The 12,080-nt window shown below is 35.7% G+C and overlaps 1 protein-coding gene across 3 annotated transcripts in view; it reads right to left on the bottom strand.

Moving 5' to 3' along the window:
* The window catches only part of LOC134531598 (5'-3' exoribonuclease 1), a 373,786-nt gene that overhangs the window by 21,087 nt on the left and 340,619 nt on the right, over nucleotides 1–12,080 (bottom strand). For all 3 annotated transcript variants that reach the window (XM_063367328.1, XM_063367329.1, XM_063367330.1), the window contains exon 31: nucleotides 9,147–9,312. In XM_063367328.1, coding sequence (XP_063223398.1) covers nucleotides 9,147–9,312 — 166 coding nt within the window. The remainder of the gene's footprint in view (nucleotides 1–9,146; nucleotides 9,313–12,080) is intronic.

Consider the following 12,080-nt stretch of genomic DNA (forward strand, 5'->3'; position numbering starts at 1 on the left):
CAGAGTTACGGCGGACAAACATACAGGTGAAGCTAATATAAAGCATGTAAAAATAAGGATGCGCGCTATACACGGGAAAAAAATAAGGATGCGCGCTATACACGGGGAAAAAAAAAAGTGAGTAGATGCGGGGAGTGGAAGTCGTTAACTGCCGGTGACGGGTGACGTTTCTGGCCAGCCCCCCCACACATACGCACAAGCAACAAGGCCTCTCTTTCACACACACACACGTGCGCGCGCTCGCAGGTCTCTTGTTTATTTTTAGACCTCCCCCTCTACAGAAAGTCAACGCAGCTAGTAAAATAAGAGAGAGAGAGAGAGAGAGAGAGAGAGAGAGAGAGAGAGAGAGAGAGAGAGAATGTTGACACCAGTCCGCCCCTTCCACTTCCTTCGCTTTGTCGCAGCTGCTACCGGTGAGTCATCTAGTCCTCCGTGTCACATTCCTGCCTGCCTCCCTCCCTTCCTCCCGCCCACGTACCAGTTGTGACGATACAGCGCTTCATTATCTTCCGTCTACACAGCAGAGTTTAAGTATTTTCCTGACGCATCACCACACATCAATTTAAATTATCATTTGTTTCATACGTAATTACTTTACAGGTACCACAAAATGTTAGTACAATTTATTTACGGGAAAAACAATTTTTTTCTTCTTTGGAATTTGTTGCAAAAATCGTGGTGCGCACTATACACGAGGGCGCGCTATACACGAGTAAATACGGTAAGTCAATGAAGAATTTCACATCAGAAAAGATGGCATTTTCTATGTTCTCTACATTTGCAACTCGTGCTTTGCTAACAAGTTCATTTTTGATGGGAAATTTGTTCACAATATAATCACACGAGGCTACAAAATAACTTCTGACAGACGAGAAAAACAGTTTCTTATCTTTATCACTTAATGTGCTGACAAATTCTGATGTTGCAGTACCAACTATCAAATCACAGCCTTTGATTATCAGCAAGATGATACTTTAAGTCAAAAAATGCTGAACTTTTGAAAGCACCTGGCTTGACAAATCTGAACAAGTCTTTAAACAAATCACAAAGCAACTCCCCCAAAACATGAATATGTGGATGCGATGACTGCAAAATAGTGTTGAACTTATCAAATGTAGGAATTACATTAAGTAAAAACAAGCAAAAGGCTTTGTTCACAGATGATGATAAAAACATAAACAACTTTTCTTCACGACTTACATTTACCACAGACTTTTGTTTCTCAGAACTAACTGAAGGCAACATGACCTTATTTACCTTATGTGGAATAACTTTCTTCTTTGTAACAATTTTGCCATCACTTTTTGTCAATTTCTTTTTCAGAGGAAAAACAGGCTCTGTGGATACAGGTGATTTTGATGTTAGTGAAGTCTGAGCTATCTGATCTGAAACTTTTGGTATTTTGAATGAATTTAAACCCACTGAACATGCTGGTTTCTGATGATTGACCTGATCTTTGAAAAAGTTTAACATAGGATACCATTGCTCAACTAACCGGGATAAGCTTTTTCCTAGGGACAGCCATCTAGTACAGATATGCTTCAGAATTTTTCTAGTTTCACATCCATGCAAGTCTTGGAATTTTTTAAGATTATCTTTACGTTTACTACTTTTCTCAAGATAGTAAAATATTTCTGTCAAAGCATCTTCAAGTTTCATTGGCAGACAGGCACTCCCCTTCTCGGCACCTAAATTAATGAGATGGCAAAGACAACCCATTACAAAAATATTTTCTTGTTTGTTTTTTAAGACCGCAACAACACCATTTTTGTGACCCATCATGACTGCTGCATTATCAGCTGAAAATGCAATCATATTTTTCACAGGAATGTTGAATCTTTCCAGTTCATTTAATATTAGATTTCCAATGTTTTGGCCAGTAGATTCTCCCTGCAAGTCTGGTAGAGACAGAACACAAGACACTATATTTTCCACATCCCTATCAAAATACGTCACGACCATCGGGTACAACTTTGAGTCAGTATCGTTTGTACCATCAGTTGCGAGAGAGAATGGACCCGCTTGCAAATGCTTAACAAGTACATCCCTAGTATCTGTAGCAATTTATTCGACAATTGCCGTTGTTTTTGTCTGGCCACATACATATTTTTGTGCCTCTCCTGACTTCGGAAACTACTTCCGAAATAAAGGGCCCGCGTGGTCAGCTGCACTTAACGGAATATTGTGTTCAATTAAAAAAAAAGTGAACGTACATTCGGCTCGTGTGACGCTATCTTCACTTGCACTGCTCGTGAAAAACGTATTGATTTTCTTGCTGTCTTCTTTGATTTGAATATTGCTCGCATGTTTATTCGATTTCATATGAACTAATATGTCACTTCTACCGCCATGAGAAATATTTAGATCACATCTGCAAACAGCGCAGAAAGCATATTTCAGTCCTTTGTCCGACTTTAAAATAAACGGAAATTCTTTAGAGTACTCTTTACGGAAACACTGCCAATAACAGTGTTTTTTAACGCCACTCATTCCGTAAGTTAGCTAAATACGCATTTCACAAAGAAAGAAAAACTCTTAACTAAAAACCACCACGAAGCACAAAGGTTTACTAACAAACAATATGACGGTAAAACCGGCAAGGATAACGATTGTGTAGCCAAAGCCATACGCTCAATTAATCGATAGTTGTAAAATGCAATACCTAATCGATACTATGATGTATATCAATATTTTAATACCCATTCTGCGAGTTTCGGGAATAAATCCGTAAAATATTTATTAAAATCGTAAAATCGTTTGTTTTTCGTACATTTTACGAAAAATTCGTAAAAGTTGGCAAGTATGTCTGCCGTTTCAAGGTTGTGAACATCAGCCACAACAACGTCCAGAGAGTCAGTAGCTTCAATAATTTTAAATAAAACCACAAAAATGCACTGTCCCCTTGCATCTGTTGTCTCGTCACAGTACACAGATATGCACTTACCCTTCAGTTCTTTCTTCATTGAAGTTACCCTCTCTTCTTGTAGGGCAGGCAAATATTTTTCCCGAAAAACCCTCACACAGGGAATATCACCATTGCCTTCAATAAATTCATTAAAGAAATGTTGCAAGTGTTAATTTTCAAGCTTTTCAAGGGGTATGTTAGCACTAAGGAATGTCTCGACTCTTTTTCCCAAATACTCAACTGTCTGTTTCCGCTTTTCAGCACTAATGAAACATGTTGCAATTGAAGTCTGGAGCCGAAAACTTTTTTTATCACGTTCGCTTACACTACTCACATGTTAAGCTGATTTGAGATGTTTTTCTACTGAATCTTTTCTCTCCCATGACACTTGATGATTACAGAATTTACACATTATGGTTTTTTTGTCTAGGCCATAAAAACGGTCCTTTTTGTACTGAAAAGCCCTGTCTGCTGCACAAACCTTTTGTTTAGGCATTTTCGGCCAACCACCGAAGTTCGAAATTAAGGTTAATATCACAGACGCACTTTCAATGATTTCTTACAGCGGTTACATTTAATGTAGGCCTAGTCAATCATTTCACCATCGCGTCATATATATTTAATAAAAATACTCCAAAAAACCAGGGGAATAGGTTTTCTTTATTTTGTCAATATCAAGTCGTGGGCTCTATGCGGCGGGTAATGAACGTTTTCATTGACAAGCAAGAGCATAAAAGAATATGTAAACACAAACACTAATAAATGTTGATTTTCAAGGTATCGTTAGGGCCACCTGAAAGTGGTGAATAAAAATGAGGTATTTCGTCATACAAACAGGTAAAAGCGGTATAAAAATTTGTTAAAAAAACTGAAAAGCGGTGTTAAAAATCAGCAAAAAAATTACTGGTGAATATTATTATTTTTTAAAATTCTTTTTCCATTGAATTTCCTATACAAATATGCTTATATACTTTATTAACTTTAGAACAGCACATTAAAACTAATCAACTAAGCATATAATATAATGTATTTACCGTATTTACCCATGTACCACCCGCCCCCATGTATGACCCGCACCCCAAATTTTCAACATACTCTCTGGAAAAATTTTTTTTTCACTGTAATGTCTATTTACATGTGCCTGCATAAATAGGGAAAAAGAGTCTGTCATTGTAACAACAAAGAAAACTCTTTATAACTGCAGCACAGAATTTTACTAACACAAATGCATGAAATATTAAGAAAAAAAACCCAGTAATATTCATTGTCAAAATAGGAGATCAATTTTGCTAAACAACAGACGTAAATTTGGTGAAATAAATTTTAAAATGTTTGTATGCAATAACCACAATCGTCAACTGTTCAGTCCGTTGCAACATCCTGCAAATAAAAATAAAGCTCGTAGTGCCAAATAATTAAAAATAATGAGTGATGCCATAAAACCACTTTATTCAACGTAAAAAAACCCGTAGCAAAAACGTGAGTTGTATTGATACGCATAAAATGGCGCGGGTTGCCAGTTATAGTTAACTCGGTTGTAAACAGAGCGCGCGCGTAGCAAGAAGTTTGCGAGCTATCGCTATCAATCTTCGACTACGTGCGCGCGCTCTATACCGAATGATGCCAACTGGCGCTGTTTACGTTTTATAGGTGGATTACAGCGACTCCCGACACGTTACGGATAAAGTTTAATACTTTTAAAAACGTCTTGAAAACACATCAGAATACGTTGTATTACGATTATTTAAATTAGAAAGCATTAATCTCAGAATAAACCGCGTAAATTGCGGGAAGTAGTTTATACGCGCGTTGTAAACGGCAATTTATTGCATTGCATCATATGAGGTTAAAACGGGACCGAAATAAAATGGTGCAAATATCGGGAAAAATAAATAACGGTAACGTAAATAAGGGGTTTCGCTGTATTTTCATTGTAATAAATGCGTCCAGCATTCGGTAATGTACTATAAATCCAATTTTTTCAGTCTTCATTGTTGTCCAAAACCTCAAATTTCGTGTATGACCCGCACCCCGACTTTTGAATGTTGTTTTTCAGAAAAAATGTGCGGGTGGTACATGGGTAAATACGGTATATTCAAGCCACTTAATGCATATACCATGCAATAAATAATAAAAAAAATAATATATATATAGGTATATTTATATTGATAATTTATTCAAAATGTACAACAATGTCCCTAATATGCTTGAAATGGTTGGCCTGAAGTATCAGACTGCAGTTACAAGAATCAAATTGTTATGTACACCTGTTCAAAGCGATATCAAAAACAAATTTAAAATAATGATAAACTTAAGCATGTCCATTGAAATATCGAGCCAGCATTATTTCAATGTTGCTGATTTTCAAACCAGTGCGCAGGTCGGAAAATATCTGACCATATGACGAAAATGCTCGCTCACTGTCCACATTAGAAACTGGTATCCACAACACTGCCAAAGTTTGTGAGACAAAATTGCTGTGTTCAGTTTGCAATCCTTGCAAAATCTGGCAGATGTCTGCAGAGACCCCTTTCTTCAAAACATTGGAAACTTGCATCTGCATTGCAAGATAACCTTCTAGAAACTCCTTCTTGGCAACAGTGTTGATAAGAGGAAGATTGTTAGCAGCTGCAAACAGCTTCTCATCAACATTATTGTTTACAATGTTTCGAGCAGCAAACAGTTTCCAAACAGTGCTAAAGAACTCTTTAGCAGTGTCTTTTTCCCTGAGGTTTTGTAGCTTGGTAAGGCACTTCACTCCCAAGCTTTTCAATTCGTCTTTCATCTGACTTTGCTTGACAGCTGAATGAAGTTTCAAAACGGCAGCAGATGTTTTGTCTCCAAAAATCCCTCTGCTAACCAACAAGAAATTATTCTCTAAGTCATACTACTTTGAATAGAGTTTATAACTCAAAGAATAACTACAACCTTCAAACTCCAGGAGGTTTTCCGTGAGTTTCTTGCCATGTTCCACAAGAAATTCAGCAGAGCACAGAATTATTGCAAGCTGGCAGTCACTCAAGTTCTTAAAGTAGTCTTTCGAAACACCACTATCGTCTCCATTGAGAAATTCCATCAGATCATCTATGTATTCTGCAATATATTTGACTGAATGGAACCAAGAATTCCATCTGGTCATAACCGGTGCTGGGAATTTTCTGTCATCTTCTTCTTGATTTGGGTAACTTTTTTTCAGATGTGTGGCATATCGGTGCTTTTGTTTTCTAGAATTCAAAAATACATGTTTGATATTACTAACAAATGTGTTCAGCTCTGACAGAAAGAGGCTCCACAAACTTGCAATAAGATTCAGTTTGTGCACCCAGCACTGAACATGAACCATTTTCTCACAAAATACAACTTTTAAAGATTCTACACATTTTGTCATGTATCGTGCAGAGTCACTCACAACAGCAACTATATTTTCGAACTTGATGTTGAGTTGTGAAACAATTGATAAAATTTCACAGGAGCATTCTGTGCCATTTGCACTGTCCAGTTCTTTTACACCACCCACAAATAACTTTTGGGCACTGGTATTAGCAAGAACACGAATTAAAATAATGAAAACATATTGTCCCTTCTTGTCGGTCGTTTCATCAAATAGAAGCGCAACTTTCTGGTTCTCTACTTCTTTCTTCACCATGTCACAACTGGCCTCGCCAATCTTAGGCAGATAAGTGTCTCTTAGTGCCCGAGCTTTGGAATATCTCCAGCACCTGTAATTATGAAGGAATAAATGTAATGATGCATCAATTAAATTAAAATAAAAATATTTTTATGGTATGAACAGTTTGACCTAAGGCAAACATTTTAAGAATCTTAGTCTTTTACCAAAGTTAAACATATTATGCATAACTAGGCCTACTTACCAGGTACATATTTATGAAGCCAAGCACGGACAGAGTCATTATCTGCCTTTTCTAATGGTATGTTGGCATCTAAAAACATTTTCATGAAGTCCACAATGAATTCCTCTTTATTTTCCCTGATACTCTGCACGCGATCAATTGCATTAATAATACTTAACTGCTTCGGGGTTGAATTATTTTTCAAGTGTGCTTCTTTTTTCCCGTTTGTGGGACTCACCCTGAACATGCTTCTTGCAAGTGTCTTTTCGCAGCCACTCCGCACGACTGTCGCAATACTTGCACATCATAATTTTACTTCCTTCATCAAAAATAAAAAAGCCATTACTTTTAAATTCCTTTACACGTTCATGCAAAGTTAAAAATTTTGGCATGTTGAACTAACCAACAAATAATTATCTACAATTAAAACTTACAATCATGTGTGCAGAACAAAACTTCCAAGAAATTTTTTTTTTCGAACTCAGGACCTAATGTGTTGCGTTCATTGTTAGTACTGAACGTTTCCACAATGGCGCCATTTTGGAATAGTGGCGATATTGCCTTTTTAAAAACATTGTGCTGTATTGGATGGATAACCTACAGTTCAAATAAAAGTCACAAGCACAACCTGAAATCTTCCGAAGTTAAACGTTATCTTAGGTTAGGTTGGCGTTATTTAAAATACTTTATGACCATAAAATAAAAAAATATTTTAATCCTTTAATTATGGTGCTTTTTCACTTGCGATCGGAAAACTCGGAACTGTTCGGGTGAGCGGCTTTCTACAAACTGGATAGATACATCTATGCATAGAAAGAGTCTGTGACTCTTTGGTCTAATTTGCAGTATCAACAAAGAAGATGGCACGTGACTTCGTTAATAAAATATATTACCACGATCGTGTCTACGGATGGTTCTATTTAATTTTTTTCCGACAGCTTTATATATACGACAAGTTATCTGAGGTTAGAAAAAATATATTATAAATTTGTAACGTTTCTACTGGGAAAAAAATACAGTTTGGATTCCAATCCACATCCCTTACCACATGAATTTATAAGAATACAAGTTTAATACTCTACTCACGTCAGATTTTTAAGTATTGTTGAAATTTATTGCCGTGTTTACAGTTATAAAACGTATTGCATATTATTTTCGTAGCAAGGTGGTTTAAGTTGGCACTGTCTCTGTTGTGTTGAACAAAGGAGTTAATGCATATTTTTTTGTGTATTTCGCGGGTTTTATAGTGAATTGTCAAAACAAGGCAAATTTCGTGGGAAAATCAAATTTCATGAATATTTCGCGTTTTTCGTTGTTTTTTCGCGATCGCGAAAATTGCATGGCCCTAGGTATCGTGAATTTGTAGAAACCGACGTGATGTAAGTTCAAAACACATTAATTAATATACAGCTGTGTTAAATAACTATAAAAGCTCTGGTTCGCAACGTAAATCGACGGATATAAACAAATCAGAAATTCAGTTGGTTTGCTTCTCTTCTATTGGTACTACTGAACTGAACCTTTTTTTTTCAAGATGGCTTCCAGTTTCCACAGGGTTCCGTTTTCGTAATTTTGTTTGTTGACTCACTGTGTGGTGCTTACACGTGAAATTCAGACCAAAATAACGGTTATTAAATTGTTTCCCATTATGAAAAAAAGACAAAAAAAAAAGATCTGTAACAATAAACTTCAAAATCGTAATAAATAATTGTAAAAACTTTATCTACAAACAGCGTTATGCCGAAAACAAACAATGTTATGAGGCGGCGTATATTGATGTTCTTGGCAGAAGTAATAAAGAATAGCGGAAAACAAAAATTTTATCTGTTTTCCCGAAAAGTGATTGATTTTGTGCAGTTGTCGGTGAAAGTAATAAATTCGTGTTTTGGTACCAAATTCGCGTGTTGGCGCGGAAAATTCGTGCTCGTGAAAAATTCATGTCCGTACCTGTAGCTTTTCTTTAATTAACATATACTTGGTTAGTTAACCCATTATTCAATGACTACCATATTTTTGTTCACAAACAAATAAATACCAAAAAAATGACACAAAAACATAGTACTTGCTATCTCTTTACATTAATTCATGACTATTAAAATCTGTAAAGTCCATGCGATACATTTTTACTACAACATACTACTAAATAGATTTGATTATCAATTTATTATATTTGTTACTAAGAATTTGTGTGAGTTTATTTAAACAGTGAAACAATGGAAATAAGCGTTACTTAGTCTCCTTCATCGAGATACACACAAAGCCATACTTCATTTAAATGAAATGCAGACAATAGCAAGGATTATTCTGCACACTGACTACGACAAAAATGAAACACAACAAAGCCCGTGCATTATTTAAAGACACACAGATGGCAGTACATCAGTGCTTACATTGCCTGCCTTGTTTGGTGGCCAGCGTGGTGGGGTTAGTGACACTGCACCACTGCTGTGGTGGCGTTGGCAGCTGCGAGAGACGGCCTTGCCTGGCCCTTCCACCTGGAGACTGCTCCAGTGTTGCCATGTGGCGCAGGGCAGCACACGCGGCCTTCTCTGCCGCCTGCACAGAGAGCAGCTCTCTCCCAACCAACACACACAAACACACAGAAAACCTAATGCCACATGAAATATTGTACAGTATGTTCAGAATAGCAACTGAGCTAATGATTACTTAGATTGAAATTAATATGTGTAGTAAAAACACTTAAGTCTAACATAAAAAAAGTGAAATATGAAATGTCATATGGTATTCAAGTTATTCTTGTTATTTAGACTATCTAGTATTCAAAGTCCTACTTAGTAGATACTTAGTAGATCCCTTAATACAGTCACTACCAAAGGGACACAAATTCTCAAAGTATCATAAACAGTGATTCTAGACAATGATTTTAGGATTCTTCATTAAAGACCAAAGTTTGAGATGGTTAACACTGTTACAACATTGTGTGGAGGTGAAGTCATAAAACATAATAAAATCTCTTACAACAAAACTTTTACTACCCAACATGACTAAGTCTGTTCTTTAACATGATCACATGATGTTGGCAACTTTATATATGAAGTAAAGGATCTACGAAAAAGAACTGTAACTTTGACAAGAGTTTTGAAACCTTAAAAATGATTGCTGGTATAAACTCCTCGACACTAATAAAAACCATTGGAAGCTATAATTTATTGCCAATAAAACCAAACATTCAGTAAATAAAAAAGATAATAAAAACCAAAGAACTAACTCTAGCAAAACATTCCACCCACCAAACTGTCTGATTGAACCAACTAATGTTCACATTACAATGTAAGTGGCACAGATTAACTACAAGTCTCTTGAGAAAGCCATTGATTTCTTACTGTCGCTATGCACAACACACCATTACAGGAAGGATCTCTACATCCCACTCAAGATATCCTTGAAGAAGTGCCAGTCGTTCTGGGTGAACCGCGTTGCTGGAACGTCGCTCATAGGCCTGGCTCATTTTCAAGGATAAACTTTAGATAAACATTCTCCATAGGATTGCAGGTCTGCTGCCATCCAGAATTTGTGCTGGAAAATATTCTGTAGTAGTGATGGCCCAATATTCAATATTCAATATCGGAGATCGGTAATATCGGCACATTTTTCAATATTGGACATCAGTAAATACTTGCGATATTTTGATAACCGATGTTTGCTCTCGCTAATGATACTTCTCACACAACCTTAACCGTAATTCCAAGCTTATTTTCTGCGGGCGTAATTTATCTTTCTTCACGTCACCATATTACCTAGTAATTCCAAGCATATTTTCCACTGAAACAATTTCAAGCCTATTTCTTCTTTCTGATACTGCAATGCATCCCGACGGTACAATTCTTCCATGTGTACACAAATCCCAGTCATTAGTGCATATTTATTTGTTTCAGATATTCGCAAAATGTTTTCGCTTGATGAATTTTCGAAGTTCACTAAGTGTACATAAATTGAAAACATAAACGTAAATAAATATATTTAATTTAAAAAGTGGTGTAGCTGTAAGTAAACATGAAGAAGAATAAAGTTGCTGCTTGATATAACAGGCATTTTCTTTCCGTGTCGTTTCATGGTCGCCAACTGCTGTTTTATACAAAGATGTTACGTAAGTTTTACAAAAGCTAAAATATGAAACATGTTTAAGTAGGGCAAGTTGCAGCAAAGGTATTATGTTGGCTATATTGAGTGCATTGCCAACAACATAAATAAAGATGTGTGGTTTTACTAACTCTGCAGTATGTTTCAAAGTTGTATTGAAATTACTTTTCATGTATTTTTAACGTGTTTTCACACCAATAAATGGAGTGATACACTTGAACAATGGAATGACAGCCCACTGGCGTACTGGAAGGCAAATTCTACCTTTCCGAGACTGAAATTGTTAGCCAGAATATATCTTGGCTTTCCACCTGCCTGAATTCATTCTGAAAGATTGTTTAGCTATGCAGGTGGAATTTGTACCAAAAAACGGAATCGCCTTTCACCTGAACACATTCAAATGCTAACATTTCTCCACAAAAATCTGAAATTTGTTTCCTTGTAGTTACAATATGTTTTTTGCATACTGTAGGTAATACCTACACCAGAATATTGCTTTATCTGGCCTTGAAAAAAAATTTAATTTTTTAAGACCTTGAATTTAGAAAGCTTATTTGTAGGCCATTATGATAATTTCATTATTAGCTTTCATTTAATGTGAATTTACAATATTTTACAATTAATAAAAATAATATACATTCACATAAGCATGTTTTATTAATATTTAACATTTTTCATTATTGTCTCTAACAGTACTCAAGAACCACAATTTTATAGAATCAGTGTTAGACTATTATCAGAATATTGGGTATCGGATCGGTAAATTTGGAAATATAAGAATAGGTATCTGGTTTTTTGATATCGGGCCATCACTATTCTGAAGAGTAAAAAGACGAGAATAATTATTTGATTTATGAAAGTGTAAAATAATAGGTTGATTGAACTATGAATTTTTGATAGTAGAATGAAATATTTATTATAAAAGCAGCAACAGCATGCTACAGCCATTAGGCCAGTGGGAATATTCAAAATTTTAAATACGAATACGAATAATAAACTATTTGTATTCAATTTGACCTTGAATACCAACACTTCGAAATAACGAATATTTTTTTGCTTACGAATACTTGACATAGCATACCTTATAAGTTTGTCATATACCAACTTTCACAGCTGAGATTGTCATTTGTGTGACATGAAAACATTTCTTGATATTTAAAGGGACTTCATAATCAAAAACATGAACAATAAGCAATGTTTCAAACATGAAAAAAAGTTTTAAA

The sequence above is a fragment of the Bacillus rossius genome, chromosome 5, assembly GCF_032445375.1.
Source record: "Bacillus rossius redtenbacheri isolate Brsri chromosome 5, Brsri_v3, whole genome shotgun sequence".
NCBI lineage: Eukaryota > Metazoa > Arthropoda > Insecta > Phasmatodea > Bacillidae > Bacillus > Bacillus rossius.